Genomic DNA, 14162 nt, shown 5'->3' on the forward strand with positions numbered 1-14162 from the left:
CACCGGAAGAGGACATCGGGTCCCAGATAGTTGTGAGCCACCATGTGGTTGCTGGGAATTGAACTCAGGACCTCTGATAGAGCAGTCAGTGCTCTTAACCCGCTGAGCCATCTCTCCAGCCTGTAGTTTTGTTTGAGATAGGGTCTTATGTAGTCCAGCGTGGCCTTCAATTATGTAGCCACAAGGACCTTGAACTGATCCTCTAGTATCTATCTCCAAATTGCCAAGATTACAGGAATGTACCATTCCTGCCTCAGCCTCTTAAGTGCCCGGATTACAGATAAGTTTGCTGAGGGGAAAGGGTTTTCTTTAGAAAGGCTGTTGGGGCACGTCACAGCATCCTGATTGGTAGGATGGGGGTGCTAGCAGGACCAACTCCAGAAAAGAGCCCTCATTCTTCCAGGGGACAGTCTTCACCTGCCCATGCAGAGGCCTCAGGACCTTAGAGAGGCCAATGGCCTTAGGTTGTGCCTTCAGCTCTGCCCCTGTCTGATCAATCCCATCCCTTGAATAGGCCTCCCTGTTGACAGATGTGAGACTAGGACAAGATGACCCAGACACCAGCTCCTGCACAGCTCTTCTGAGAGCCACTGCTTCTAACACATCTGCAGCAGTTAATTTTAAAAAAGATGCAGAGTATTATTAAATGTATATTTTAATAAAGCCAAGTTATTTTACTTATAGGAGCTTTAAAAGTAAGATACAAAATGTAGAGTTCCAGTTTGGAAGGTCACAACTAGTCACATGATGTCCTGCTGATGCCGAGCAAGGCAGCCATGCTTGGCCGTGCTAAGGACACTCACACATACATGCGCTTTGGAGAGATGCCTCTGCCAAGCGCAGCACCTGGAATTACCAGTGTTTAGAGCAGGTGGTGTGCGGACAGCACCTACGTGGAGACCACACAAACCGATTCACACAGTCTCACAGCCACAGAGACAAAACGTTGTCCTTAATAGAGAAAAACAGACCAGAGATGACAATTAGCAGTGTCACCTGTGCTGGGGCACCGAGGAGCGACCTTGGCCCAGGGTGAGGTCTTCAGGGAGGCACTATGACAATGAGAGTACTGCAGTAGACTAGAACTCGAAACACAGGGCACTGTGGACACATTACTGAAGGAAATAGAAAGTTTTTACAAGTAAAACAGCCACAAGAACTTTGAACAGATTAGTGTGCACACTGTGACAGCTAACACAGACAGCAGCCACGCAGGGTTGGTGCAAAGTACGTGCCTGGAAAACTCTATATACAAAATAGTTCTCTGTAAACATGGTGAGGTGAATATTCCGAAGCCACTGAGAAGGATCGTCAGTACAGGCAGACATGGCACCCACAGCATGAATGACAACAGCTGAGGCCTCAGGCAGCCTAGAGACACAGTACTAAAGACGCAGGTGGCTGGGCTCAGACACCCTACAGGTCCTCAATAATTTTCTTGTGTGTGAATGTGTGTGTGCATGTGTGGTGTGTATACATAGGGGTTTTTTTGGTATTTTTAAATATAAATTTATCTGTAGAAAAATGAGAACATAAATGTGTTATTACAATCTTCGTTGGAAAAGCTTACATGGAGTTAGAAAGAATAAACCATTTATTAGTAGTTAACATATATTAAAATGGTTTAATGATTTAAGAAAATATAAAAAAATTAATACTGTCAAACTTTCATACCAGAAAATATCATGAATTTTTCTCAATTAGACATTTTCAAAGATGAAATATGAAAATTTTAAATAAGTTTTATATAAAGAACTTTATGCAACCTCAATTAATATATAGTGGGAAATGTCTACTCTATATAGATATATTTATTATTTCTCAATTTAAGCACCATTCAATTATTCTGGATCCATCCTAGCTGGAAAATCTCCCCAAACCCACGGAGTGTCATTTGTTTAATGGCACATGTTAACTAAAAGTGAGGTTTTTTTTGTTGGTGACTAAACAAAGATTTTGAATTCCTGTCTACACCATAATTCCTTTGTCTTTGAGCCAGCTCACAAATGTCACTGTGGTTCTGAGTGTGGGGGTCTTGGTGCAGTCCCTCCCCTCCCAGTCCCTTCCGTCGAGGAGCATGGTGCTAGTGCTGCCCTGGTCATGGTGAAAAAAAAGAAATGAGGGCAGCGGCTGCAGCTTCACGCTGCACTCGGCATGCACCAGCTGCACCCCCTGGGCGGGCGGGCAGCCAGAATATGCTGACAGCAGTTCCCAGTCCTGCTCTGTGAATTACATGAACCTGCACCCCTGTGCACTTCAGAGGAGCTACCGGCCATGGGAAGCCAGAGGGCTGCTTCTGATCACTAGCATCTTGTCTAAGCTTAACCAAAGACAGTGCTGAGCTAAGTAACCTCCAGCCAGTGTACCTGGGATCTTAAGATACCACTGCATTTTAGGCAGGAGACGTTTTTAAGTGAAAGCCTACATGAGAAATATCTATAAAATCAGTGATGGGTGTGGGTCCCACTCAGTATGTTAAAGAGGAGAGAGCTTCAAAGAATGGTCAGTTTTGTTCTCAGCCTGCAGGCCTCATGCCTTTCCCACATGCAGGACTGACAACCTTCAGACTGTGTTTTCCCAAGTGTGGCCTTTGGCCACCCGCACCAGGATTATCTGAGGTGCTTATTAAACAAATATAGACTGCCAGCATCCCCTGAGTGTCAGAAATCTCCATCTTCAGCTGCCTCCCAGGGGTCTGCTACCTTCAAAGTTTGAGAAAGCAGGCCTCAAAGACTTGGAGCTGCCAATCACTTCTGACCCAAGGATTATTTCTGTCCCTGGGGCAGGGTGCACTGGTCCTTCTGGGGGCTAGTATCAGCTAGTTAGCCCTGGGGACAGTTGCCCCAAAGCTTTGATGGGCAGCAGGCTAGCTGTGGTCAGTACTGGGGCAAATAGGCTGGCCTCCGTTCAGCCTTCCCAGGGAAGGCCTTGAAGCCCTTGGGTGCTGCCTTATGTGCTGGTGGAGGTGGGGGCTGTGGTGGTGTCTGAACATAGGTGAAGGAGGTGGTATTGCAGTCACTGGCTGCAGCCCACACAGGGGACTGCAGCATCTGCATGGTGTCATTCCACTGGCTGCCAGGACTGGCAACTGCATAGAGTGGTGCAGCTGGGCTGGGCAGCGTGCTGGGCAGCGGGGAAGGGTGCTGCCATGGTGCTTTGGGTGGCCACGTTTTGGTTTTGTTATCCTGGGAAACAGAAGAGAGATTTTAGTGGCATCTCAGGTGAATTGCCATTGTGTCATACTCCACCCAACCCCCAGAACTCCCACTCTTCTTTCTAGCTAGTGGACAGGGTGAGAGCGGCCACCCTCCACAGCTTGGTACGGAGAGGTTCCTACAGAGACATTAATGCTCAATGCCTGCATAGTCCACACAACACTCTTGTAGCCCAACTGTGGCATTGCAGTTTCTACACATGTACTCTTAGATATGTGTGTAACTTTAATAGCTCAATATTTATAGGGCCTCCCAACACTCGTATATCTCCAGCCCTTACTTTAACTGATCTGAACAGTGAGCGAGTGTGCAGTGTGGCTCATATTAATTAATATATAGTCTCAGCGCCTCCTTTACAACATGGCTGTGTCAGCTGAGGTGATTAGATCTCCCCATTTACACAAAAATCATGAGAAAATAATTCACAGAGACAACCTTTACGACTTTGAGACCCAAGGTTTTTAGCATGAGTTAGCTCACAATACCTGGTTCACATCCTCCACTGTGGTCAGGAGAGGTGGTGAGGGCAGTGTGCTGGTCTCCTGCTCTCCACTGCTGTGTTTCCTGAAAGAATTGAGAGTTCAGAGCAATGACCACTTGGCTTCATTGTGTGGGACGGAGATTAAGTGCTTGGCTCTGGTCTCTAGGTCTGCAGTCTAGGTGCTGAGGCCTTGGGTCCACTGAGGTCAGTGTGCCCCGGGAGGCAGCATGCCTGTAAGGCTCGTGCAAGAAGTGGGTGGGAGCTGCAGCCAGCATGGAGAGTGTTTTCACAGCTAAGTTAACCCCCTTTGGCTTTTTATTAATTTATTCCATTCAGTAGTTACTCAAAGTGTTTAACATGCACTGGGTGTGTCTGGGCCTTTAAAAAAATGCTTTGTGATAGATAAGTATACACTGTATACATGTATGAAACTGTCAAAGAATAAAATATCCTAAAAAAAAGAAAAAAGAGAGAAAGGCATGCTTGCTTTACACTGAGTAAAAGGGCAGACAGCAGATCTGAGCCAGAGCTCTGTGTACAGGCACAGACCCAACAGAGGGGACTTCCTTCTCTCACACAGCCTAAAGCCAATGTCCCACCAGCCCAGCACAGATTTTCATAGTGGAAGACACCTTTTGAAAATGCCTCCAGAAGCCTTTGTCCTGTCACAGGGCAAACAAAAGGGCTTCTGGCTTCCCCAGAGGCAGACTGGTGGCTCTCCAATCCTTGGTTTAGCAATTTCCTACCTTCTCTGTTTGACAGCAGCAACAAGGTCAGGCCCTGAAAACATGGAAAACAGGCTGTCCCCATTGGCTGAAGAGGTCTCATCACTGGAGCTGGCCGAGTCTCCCTGAGCACCTGACCAGCCACTGTGCAGGCTGTCCCTGAGAATGCAGACAAATCGGTCAGACTTAGTCACTACTTCCTTTTAGCTCTCAGAAGCCTATGACTGCTGATATATGGCTGATTTTGGAGAAAAACAAAGTGGGGATGCTCTTTCACTTTCTACATTTATTAACCAGGAGGTAATCTGAATCACAAATTCATAATTTTCTTAAAGACTTAAGTTTTTATGTATATGTGTATGCCTGTCTGTGTGCAGGTGTCCTCAGAGACCAGAAGTAGGGGGTCAATTTCCTGATGAACTGGATGTGTGGTTTTGTTTTGTTTTCAGACAGGGTTACTCTATGTAGCCCTGGCTGTCTTGGAACTGGCTCTATAGGCCAGGCTGGCCTCAAACTCAAGAGATCTGCCTGCCTCCATCTCCCAACTGCTGAGATGAAAGGAAAGCACCATCACTGCCTGGCCTGAACTGGAAACGGTTGTGAGCTACCATTTGGGTGCTGGGACTCATTTGAGTCCTCAGCAAAGGTAGTAAGGACCCTTACATCATTCAGCCATCTCTCCAGCCTATGGTTTTTGGTTTGTCTGTTTTCCTGAAATAAGCTTTCTATAGGTAATTCAGGCTAGCCTCCAACTATAGTCCTTGCTAACCTGAACTCACGAAAACTGCTGTGTGCCTGCCTCCCACAGGCTGAGAGCACAGGTGCGTACTGTGCCTGCCCAGTTTTTCCGATACACTAAAGTTGAAGCATGTGCCTTGGTCTTTGCTGTTCCGGGGTTTGAGCTCAGGGCCTTGCACATGCTAGGTAAGCATGCTACTGCTGAGCCACACACCCGAGCCTGCCTACTTTGCTTTCTGTGGGCATAGTAATAGCATCCGATACTCACTGGGTTTTAATACCCATGCTCTTTTCACCAGAAAGACCACTCTGTCAAATAAGATCCCTGCTCCAAGAGGAAAAGGCTCTTTTGTTTTCTCTGGCTTTACTCCTAAGTTAGTATTTATAATTTTTTATAGAAGTTAGCATATATATGTATATACTTTATATTATTTTAGTCCCCATATTTATAATTTTAGATATTTTAAATATTTTAATGAGAAATAGTTTTAAAATCTCATATACATGTATTGCTTTTACAAGAGGCTGTCTTAAGTTATTCACAGCAGGTGTGTGTTTATGTGGACACATCCCACCCCGTAACATCCTATTAGAATCTGAACCCACCAAGATTTAGCCACATTATACTTTTTGCACAGGAAACATGAAAGGCGGCCAGTGAGCTTCCCCTCAAACCAAGGCTGTAAGCGGCATCTAGATCCCAAATGTTGCTTCCTTGCTCTAGGCAGAACTCACCCTTCTGTAAAGAACTCTGGCAAAGGCCAGGTCCGATGAGCATCATCCATGGGCGGCCAGTTGCCCCGGGGGTTGCCTGGCCGGCGGCCATGTTGGGCTTGCCGCTTCTGCTGCATTGCCTGGCTCACTCCTGCCACGTAGCGTGCGAACTCTGGGTCTGAGCCCACTGTGTTGAGACAAAGGAAACGGCAGGATTTCAGGGCAAATTGACCTCTTCCTTTCCTCCCCTGAGGATGAACTGGTCATACACACAGTAAAGTGGTGAGAACCTAGCAAGTAACTGTCCCATTGGTTGGCTGCAGGCTGTGGCCATTTCCTGAATGAGACAGGGCTTATAGCACACATGTCTGAGGTTGGGCTGGGCATAGGCAAGGGCTGGATGTGATGAGAAGACAAGGAACAAAGGTCTGAACTACCCACAATTACTTTGCTTATGTACCCATAAAGCAACAACTACACAGCACAGACTGTCTGTCTCCCAGAGCTCACTGTGCACTGGTGTTTACCTGCATGCATGTCTATGTGAGGGTATTAGATATGGAGTTACAGACAGTTGTGAGCTGCCATGTGAGTACTGGAAATTGAACCCAGGTCCTTTGGCAGAGCAGCCTATGCTCCTAACCACGGAACCATCTCTTTAGTCCCCCAAAGCTAAATTGTTAACAGAAGCAGGGCTCAGCAGTAAAGAGTACTTGTTGCTCCTGCATTAGGCCTGGGTTCAATTTCCAGCACCCACCTGATGGCTCACAACCATCCATAACTCCTAGGCACTCATGAGGTACACATTCATACACATAAAAATCTAGGCCATACATGGTAGTGCACAGTTTTAAATCTTAGCAATCAGGAGGCAGAGACAGGTGGATTTGTGAGTTCAAGGCCAGGCTGCTCTACAATAAGTTCCAAACTAGCCAAAGGCTACACAGTGAGAGCCTTCTCAAAACAAAACGTGAAAAATAAACACAAATTATTTTTCAAAAATTTGTCTATTGGGTTGGAGGGAGGATTTGTGGTTAAGAGTTTTTGTTGGTTTTGTAGAGGACACAGGTTTGCTTCCAAACACCCAGACGGGGGCTCACCGTCATTCATAACTCTAGTTCCAGGGACTCTGAAGCCCTATTCTGAGTTTTGATGGCACCAGGCATGCACATGGTGCACACACACATTAACAGACAAAACATTCATACGCATAAGACGTTTTTTAAAAATATTAAATGTGTTAATGTGCATGCCCTATGGGTGTCTGGAAGTCAGCCAATAGCCTTAGAGCCTTAGAAACTGGGGTTACAGGGGTGTTTGAACTGCCCTGTGGGAACTAAACACAGTAGATGCTCATAACAGCCCAGCTATCTCTACAAACTAATTTATGTTTTCTAGTTTCTTGCTACTATGAATTTGTAGCATTTAATAACTTTAGAGAATCACATGATGATTTCTCATTAACTTCATCTTGGAGTTTACCAAAGCCAGATAGAGGTTACATGTCACTGCCACTCAAGCTAAACTTGAGCAAGTAAGCCATCTTTCCAGCTTATGATCCCAAATTCAAAACCTGACTGTGGCTAGAGAATAAGTTTGCGATCAACTTGGCAAATTAGTGAGACTTTCTAATTAAGAAAGAAAGGGGGAGGGAGAAGACAGACAGAGAGAGAGAGAGAGAGAGAGAGAGAGAGAGAGAGAGAGAATAAGAAAGGCAGGCTGAGTATATGACTCAGTGGTAGAGTACTTGATTACCATGTATGAGGAGGCCCTGTGTTCAATACTCAGTACCACAAAAAGTAAAATAAAATTAAAAAGTAGAATTAAAAAACACCCGGGCACTCTAGATGGATTAAGGTGCTCCCTTCTCAGACACTTTCCTAATCTGCTTCCCATTCTTGCTACATCTCCCTGCTCTAGACAATGAGTCCTAGCAAATGGAGTCTGGGAGGTACTTACTAGTAGAGCACACTAGTACATCCACGTGTTGCACCTTATAAGGCTGAGGTAGACAGGCCTCTAAGAATTCCTCAGTGACTGTACTGAATGAACTTTTCAATGGGGTGAGCTGTGGGAAGGCCTCACCTACCTGCAGGATCAAAAGGCAAAATCTCTCCCAGCATTCCAAAGACTCCATCACTTTGGTCACGATTTGGCCAGGTGTTATTCCTAGGTCCCTGTGGCTTCTGTCCCAAAACTTCTGACATCATATTGTCCATATAGCTGCTCACTAGACCCAAGCTGTACAAGTCAGAGCTGAGATCAGATATGCCAGGCCACTGACCAAGAGGAGACAGACCCGCTGCCATGGGCTGTGATGGGTGCTGAGATGAGCCATGTCCCCATTTACCAGGCGCCCGGGACTGGGGTGGCGTCTGCTGTGATCCAATGGGTTGCAGCAGGTGCTGGTAGAACTGGACTTGGGGCTGCTGCTGCTTTGGGGACTGCTGCTGAGGAGCCAGACCTTGCTGGGCTGCCAGAGGCGTGTGTGCTCCAGCCTGGGGTGGCCGTAGTGGAGGGGCCAACGGCAGTGATGGCTGCTGTGGTTGCATGGTTCCTGTCTTCTGCTCAGTCACCATGGCAGTGGCAGTAGAGTTGCGCCTTGTCACCAGTGGGGACCCCTGATGGGACTGGCCCATGTTAAAGCCTGAGAGAAAATCTATCACTTCCTGCATTTCCTGATCAGTGGGTAAGTTCATGCCCTTCTCATCCTTGCCATCGTCCCCATGCAGGAAGTTCTCACGTCTCTCCAGGAGAAAGCCATTGACCATTGGATTCCTGGAGTTCTGAGATGACTGTGAAGGGTCTGTAGTCCTAGGAAAGTTACCAATGTTCAAAATGCTCTGTAACCGTGTATCAATGTTACTGCCGAGCATTTTGGCCTTCTCCTCTGAACAACCAGCTGTGAAGATGGTTTTGGAATAGTGTGTGCTGCCGGAGTTGGTGCATGACACTTTCTTTGTGAACCGGGATGTCAGTTTGGAGAAAGTCTTCTGCAGGCCTGAGGATTTGCTTCCATTTCCAGATGGCAGGTCAGCCTGATTCCCAAAATCACAGATATCCCTTTGCAGCTGGATCTGTATACAGGGTAAAGCCTGTTCCCTATTTGAACAGGAAAAAAACAAAAGAGAAAAGAGACAAACAAGTTGGAGAGCCTGAGGACAGATACTGCTGAGTTCTCGACACTGATTACTGCCATGACCGTGTTTGAAGCTCCAGCACTGCAGAGTGAGCAAGTAAGCTACAGGGAGACAGGGAAGAAAGAGTAGAGAAGGGGTTCAAACTTGCCTGGGTTTGAAAAAAGACCTCACTGGTGGTATCCTGGTCGGTGTTTTTGTTTGGGGTTTTTGGTCAATGTGACACAAGCTAATTATCTTGGAATTGGAACCTCCATTGAGAGGCAATCCTACAAGTAGACAGTGGTTTGATCTTCGATTGATGAGGGAGGGCCCAGGCCACTGTGAGCAGTACCATCCCTGGGCCAGTGATTCTGAGTTATCTAAGAATGCTCCCGGGCTGGAGAGATGGCTCAGAGGTTAAGAGCACTGACTGCTCTTCCAGAGGTCCTGAGTTCAATTCCCAGCAACCACATGGTGGCTCACAACCATCTGTAATGGGATCTGATGCCCTCTTCTGATGTGTCTGAAGACAGCTACAGTATACTTATATATAATAAATGAATAAATCTTTAAAAAAAAAAAAGAATGCTCCCACCTCCAGGTTCTCGCCTTGACTTCCCTAGATGATGGACTGTAGGATCTGTAAGGCAAACAACCCCTTTACTCCCCTAGTTGCTTTCGATCGTGGTCTTTATCAGAGTAACAGAAGATAAACTTGGTCAGGCGGGTCCTGGGTTCCTGTGCTTTATACATAGAGAAATGACCACTCAGTGCCTCACACAAGGCTGTGGAACAGTAGCATCTGGAGCTGAGGGAAAGCTAACTGCAGCACAGGAGTACAAAGCCTGGCTAGTGTGGTAGTTCGACAGACAGATTCACCAGAGAAGCGATGGACACACGCAAACGGCGGGGTGGTGAGGAGGAGGCTGATGGTCACTCGCATTGCTGCTGTGGCATGCACAGCTATTCCTTCCAAGGAGTTTTAAGTCCTCTTTCCTCCACTGCCCCTCTTCTCCCTCTTTCTTTTGACTTTCTGGAACTAACCACATAGACCAGGCCTGCTGACCCTGAATTAAGAGATCAGCCTGGGGGTTGGGGATTTAGCTCAGGGGGTTCGGTCCCCAGCTCCGGAAAAAAAAAAAAAAGAGATCAGCCTGCCACTGAGTACTGTGAATAAAGATGTTTGTCACCACACTGGCCCTGAGTACTCTTTCTACAACAGTAGAATATATAGATAAAATGCTGTGAAGCAGGGGACAAGGCAGTTGGCTGCTGTAACCCTTGACAAGACACTACACTGAACTCTGTTACGAGGAGAAAGCTGGGTATGATAGCTTCTTATCCCTAGAAAATGCTTTCAAAAGCTCAAGACAATTTGGACTACCTAGTAAGTCTGAGGCCAGCCTGAGGTACAAATAAATGGACGGTCTGTCAGGAGAGGAAAGGAAAAGAAATGAGGGCATGGGTAGATGTTTACGGTCCCTACCAGTGCTAAAACAAGCAACTCACAGAGTTTGTAACTCAGCTATTTCTAAGTACAAATAAACTTCATGAAGAATACAAATAAATGTTCTAAACATTTCTCTGCTTTTTTGTACAGGAATGAGAACTGGGTTAAGAGTTCTTTCCATGATCATACTCTCTGATTAAAACAAGGAAGGCCTAGTATTAACAGATTAAGAAATGTGGGTAATGGAGAAATTATTGCATCTTATCTGCATGTTTGACCCATCTTGAAATAAAGTTACCAAAAAGCTCTCTTTCTTGCTTAAGTTACCCACATATTCTCAGTGGCATGAGCGTACAAGGATCGTCTTTTATGTGTTCCTGGCTATGGCTCTAAAGTGCAAACCATATTTATAGATCCTTCCAGTAGGTGCAGGAGACACCAACCTCCCTGTTCTCCAGCGGTTTAGGTCCAGCACGGCTGTATAGAGTACATCCACCAGACCGAGGGTCTTCTCAGGATCCAGGCTTCTCTGCAACAGGGACATGGTGGCAGGGTCTTCCTTCAGGCACCTAGGCACAAACCAGTCACATTAGCCTTGACTGCACTTCTCTGAAAAGGTATTCAGAGAAAGCATTATGAAAAAAACTATAACTTAAGTACTTTTAGCATCCAAAAAGAGCCCAGGAGTGCTGGGTGTGGTGGTGCATATGCCTTTTAGTCCCAGCTGGCAGATCTCTGGGAGTTTAAGATCATCCTGGTATACATAAGTGCTACAGGCCAGTCAAGGACACGGCAACAAAGAAAAAACCCAGGGAGTACATCAATTAACCAAGCTAGAGAGTACACCAACAAGTCTGTTGCACTCCTGTGCAAAAGGAGAGGAAACAGAGGCATCATGGGTCTCTCAATAGGACCAAGCTCCAATAAAGAGCTTACTTAGACAACACATGATGCACACAGGGCAGCATGGCTATAGAACATATCTAAAATAAGCTAAATTTTCCATTGTAAGAGGAAGCACTGTATTTCAAAAACACAGGTGCATGCGCCAATGTGCGTGTATGTGAGTGAATAAAGAGGACCTGAGTTGGAATGCCCAGAGCCCTGAAAAAAGCTGGGCATGGGTATTACTGCAGCTTCAGTGTAGGGTGGCTAGGCATGGAGACAACAGGCTCCCTGAAGCTCCTCAGACAGCAGGTCAGTCTAGCTGCAGCTTCAATAAGACCCTGTCTCAAAAAGTAAGGGTAGCTTGGGAAGGAGAGGCAGATAGATATTGAGTTCAAGGTCAGCTTGGTCTACATAGTTGTAGGATAGCTAGGGTTATTAGAGACCCGCTCAAAAAACAAAATAAGGATGGAATACAATTTAAAAATGAAACACTTGTTGTGGTGTAAAAAAATTTTTTTTCCTCCCCAGCCTTTCCTGATTCCTCAGATGACTCTGAGACTAATTATTTAATAGATGCCAATGTTTCTGACTGCTTCTATGTTCCTAGGCAAATCTCTCATGCCTCTATTTCCCAGAATCCTCTCTTCTTGCCAGTGTCCCACCTCCTATTTCCTGCCTCAGCTCATTGGCCATCAGCTTTTTTATTGACAGGTGATGCTCATAAGAGATTTTCTCTACAATGAGGGTCTTACAGACCAGTATACACATGCATACTCATGTAATTTTCAAATCTAGGGAGGGTCATGCCTATATAAATCCCAACACTTCGAGGATGAGGTAGGAGGTTTCCATCAAGCTCCAGGACAGTCAGAGTGGAATCCTGTCAATTTTTTTTTCAAAGTATCTAGTACATATCTAAATAAAGAAATTCTTACCTGAATCTGGTTCTTTTGAATGTGTACATTAGCCTGAAACTAGGGATCATGTAACAAACCTCTTCTTTTGTGGTGGTTTGAATACGCTTGGCCCAGGAAGTGGTACTATTAGGAGGTGTGGCCTTATTGGAATAGGTGTGCCACTGTGGGCGTGGGCTTTAATACCTAGCTGCCTGGGAGTCAGTTTTCTCTTGTCTGCCTTCAGATGAAGATGTAGAACTCTCGGCTCTGCCTACACCATGCCTGCCTGGACGCTGCGATGCTCCCACCTTGATGGTAATGGATCTGAACCTGTAATCCAGCCCCAATTAAATGTTGTCCTTCTAAGATTTGCCTTGGTCATGGTGTCTGTTCACAGAAGTAAAACCGTAACTAAGACAAAACCCACTTACAAAACCCACTTCCTGTTTCATGTAATTTCTCCTCTAAGACAGGTTTTCTCTTTGTAGCTCTGCTGCGATTAGTTACCTGCCACCACACCCAGCTATAGTTTCCTGAATGACAGTAAAAGTAGGTTGTGCTCTTGTTACAGCAGCTGTGATCTGCACACATCTGCCTCCAGCTCCCAACACTGACCTTCTAAACTCGGTTTCCAGAGTGATAGGGATGCTAGAGGCAGCATCCCTTTTGTTCTCATGTTAGGTCCCTGACACACAGCGCTTAAAGCATTTGGAATTTCCTAGGTAACATAGGTGTTTTGGTAGTGCTGGGGATGGGGGGACACATAGCACAGATGTTGGACACACATCTAGCTGTAACCTAGCTCTAGACTACCTTTCATTCTATTGAGATTATTTTTTGATGGACTCCTGGGTAGTAACAGGATGGGGCTAGTCAAAAGAAAGACCAGGTTACCACTAGAACTTTGGGAAGAACTTCAAGATCACTCCCCCAACCTATGTGGAAGGAAGAGCTCCAGAGCAACTTATAATCAACCAAACTGTACTGGTTGTCCTCAAATTTATTTATTTCTTAAAAGAATTATTTACTTATTTTATGTATGTGAGTACACTGTCACTGTCTTCAGACACCAGAAGAGGGCATCAGATCCCATTACAGATGGTTGTGAGCCACCATGTGGTTGCTGGGATTTGAACTTGAGGTCTCTGGAAGAGCAGTCAGTGTTCTTAACTGCTGTGCCATCTCTCCACTCCTGTCCTCAAATTTATAATCTGTCTACCTCAGCCTTCTGAGTGCTAGGACAAAAGGTGTAGGCCACAAAATCTGGCTTAGATAGTGTTTTACCAAACTCAAGACAAAGGCCATGACAAGGTCTTTATCTTCCCCACACTATTCTCTCCTCTCAATATGGTTCTCAAGGGCCTCTGTCACTTGCCCCTAAGGTCTTCTCCTGTCCTGATTAGGTTTGCCACACCTAAGGGACTTTGCTCTGCTGTTGTCTTTGCCTGCACAGCTCTCAGAATAGCCAACTACCTCCTGCCATCTCCATTGTCCAGTCTGGTCTTTCCACCACAAGTATCTTCTGGATTGGAGAGCTAACTGTCTGAGAAACAGGCTTCCTGCCAGTTCCTGGGCATTTTGCAACCACTGAAAGTGGGCAGCAGTGCTCCCATATGACTTGGCTAGGAAAGAAACCCAATTTCCTTAGCTTCAACAACTAGTCACCAGGACACACCTGTTCCATGTCCCTCAGCCATGTCTGGTTGAGTGTGGGCTTGCCAGTGTGGTTTCACTGAGAGATCATTTGTTGCTCAGACAAAAGGGAACTCTATCGTTCCTGGTAATATATTTTTCTTTCTTTTTTCTTTTTTCTGAGAAATTGACAAATTAAGTTTTAGTTTATGCATCAGTCTTGAAAGCAGACCAATAAAAACACCTTAAGACTGACCGGGTACAGGGCTGGAGAGATGGTTCAGAGGTTAACTGACTGCTCTTC

General features: G+C 45.8%; 1 protein-coding gene across 12 annotated transcripts in view; it reads right to left on the minus strand.

Annotated features, from left to right (window-relative positions):
* Window positions 1-637: 637 nt before the first annotated feature.
* Window positions 638-14162, minus strand: part of Garre1 (granule associated Rac and RHOG effector 1) — a 78337-nt gene continuing 64812 nt past the window's right edge. For 11 of the 12 annotated variants that reach the window (XM_063261654.1, XM_008759155.4, XM_006228850.5 and 8 more), the window contains 6 exons: window positions 10886-11011; window positions 7963-8975; window positions 5895-6060; window positions 4443-4580; window positions 3701-3779; window positions 638-3185 (listed from right to left, as the gene is read on the minus strand). In XM_063261654.1, the coding sequence (XP_063117724.1) occupies window positions 2877-3185; window positions 3701-3779; window positions 4443-4580; window positions 5895-6060; window positions 7963-8975; window positions 10886-11011 (1831 nt within the window). In that variant the 3' untranslated portion in view covers window positions 638-2876. Of the gene's footprint in view, window positions 3186-3700; window positions 3780-4442; window positions 4581-5894; window positions 6061-7962; window positions 8976-9011; window positions 9633-10885; window positions 11012-14162 lie in introns of those variants that run through there. The other variant, XM_063261657.1, reaches the window with a different exon arrangement.

Source organism: Rattus norvegicus, chromosome 1 (genome assembly GCF_036323735.1).
Source record: "Rattus norvegicus strain BN/NHsdMcwi chromosome 1, GRCr8, whole genome shotgun sequence".
NCBI lineage: Eukaryota > Metazoa > Chordata > Mammalia > Rodentia > Muridae > Rattus > Rattus norvegicus.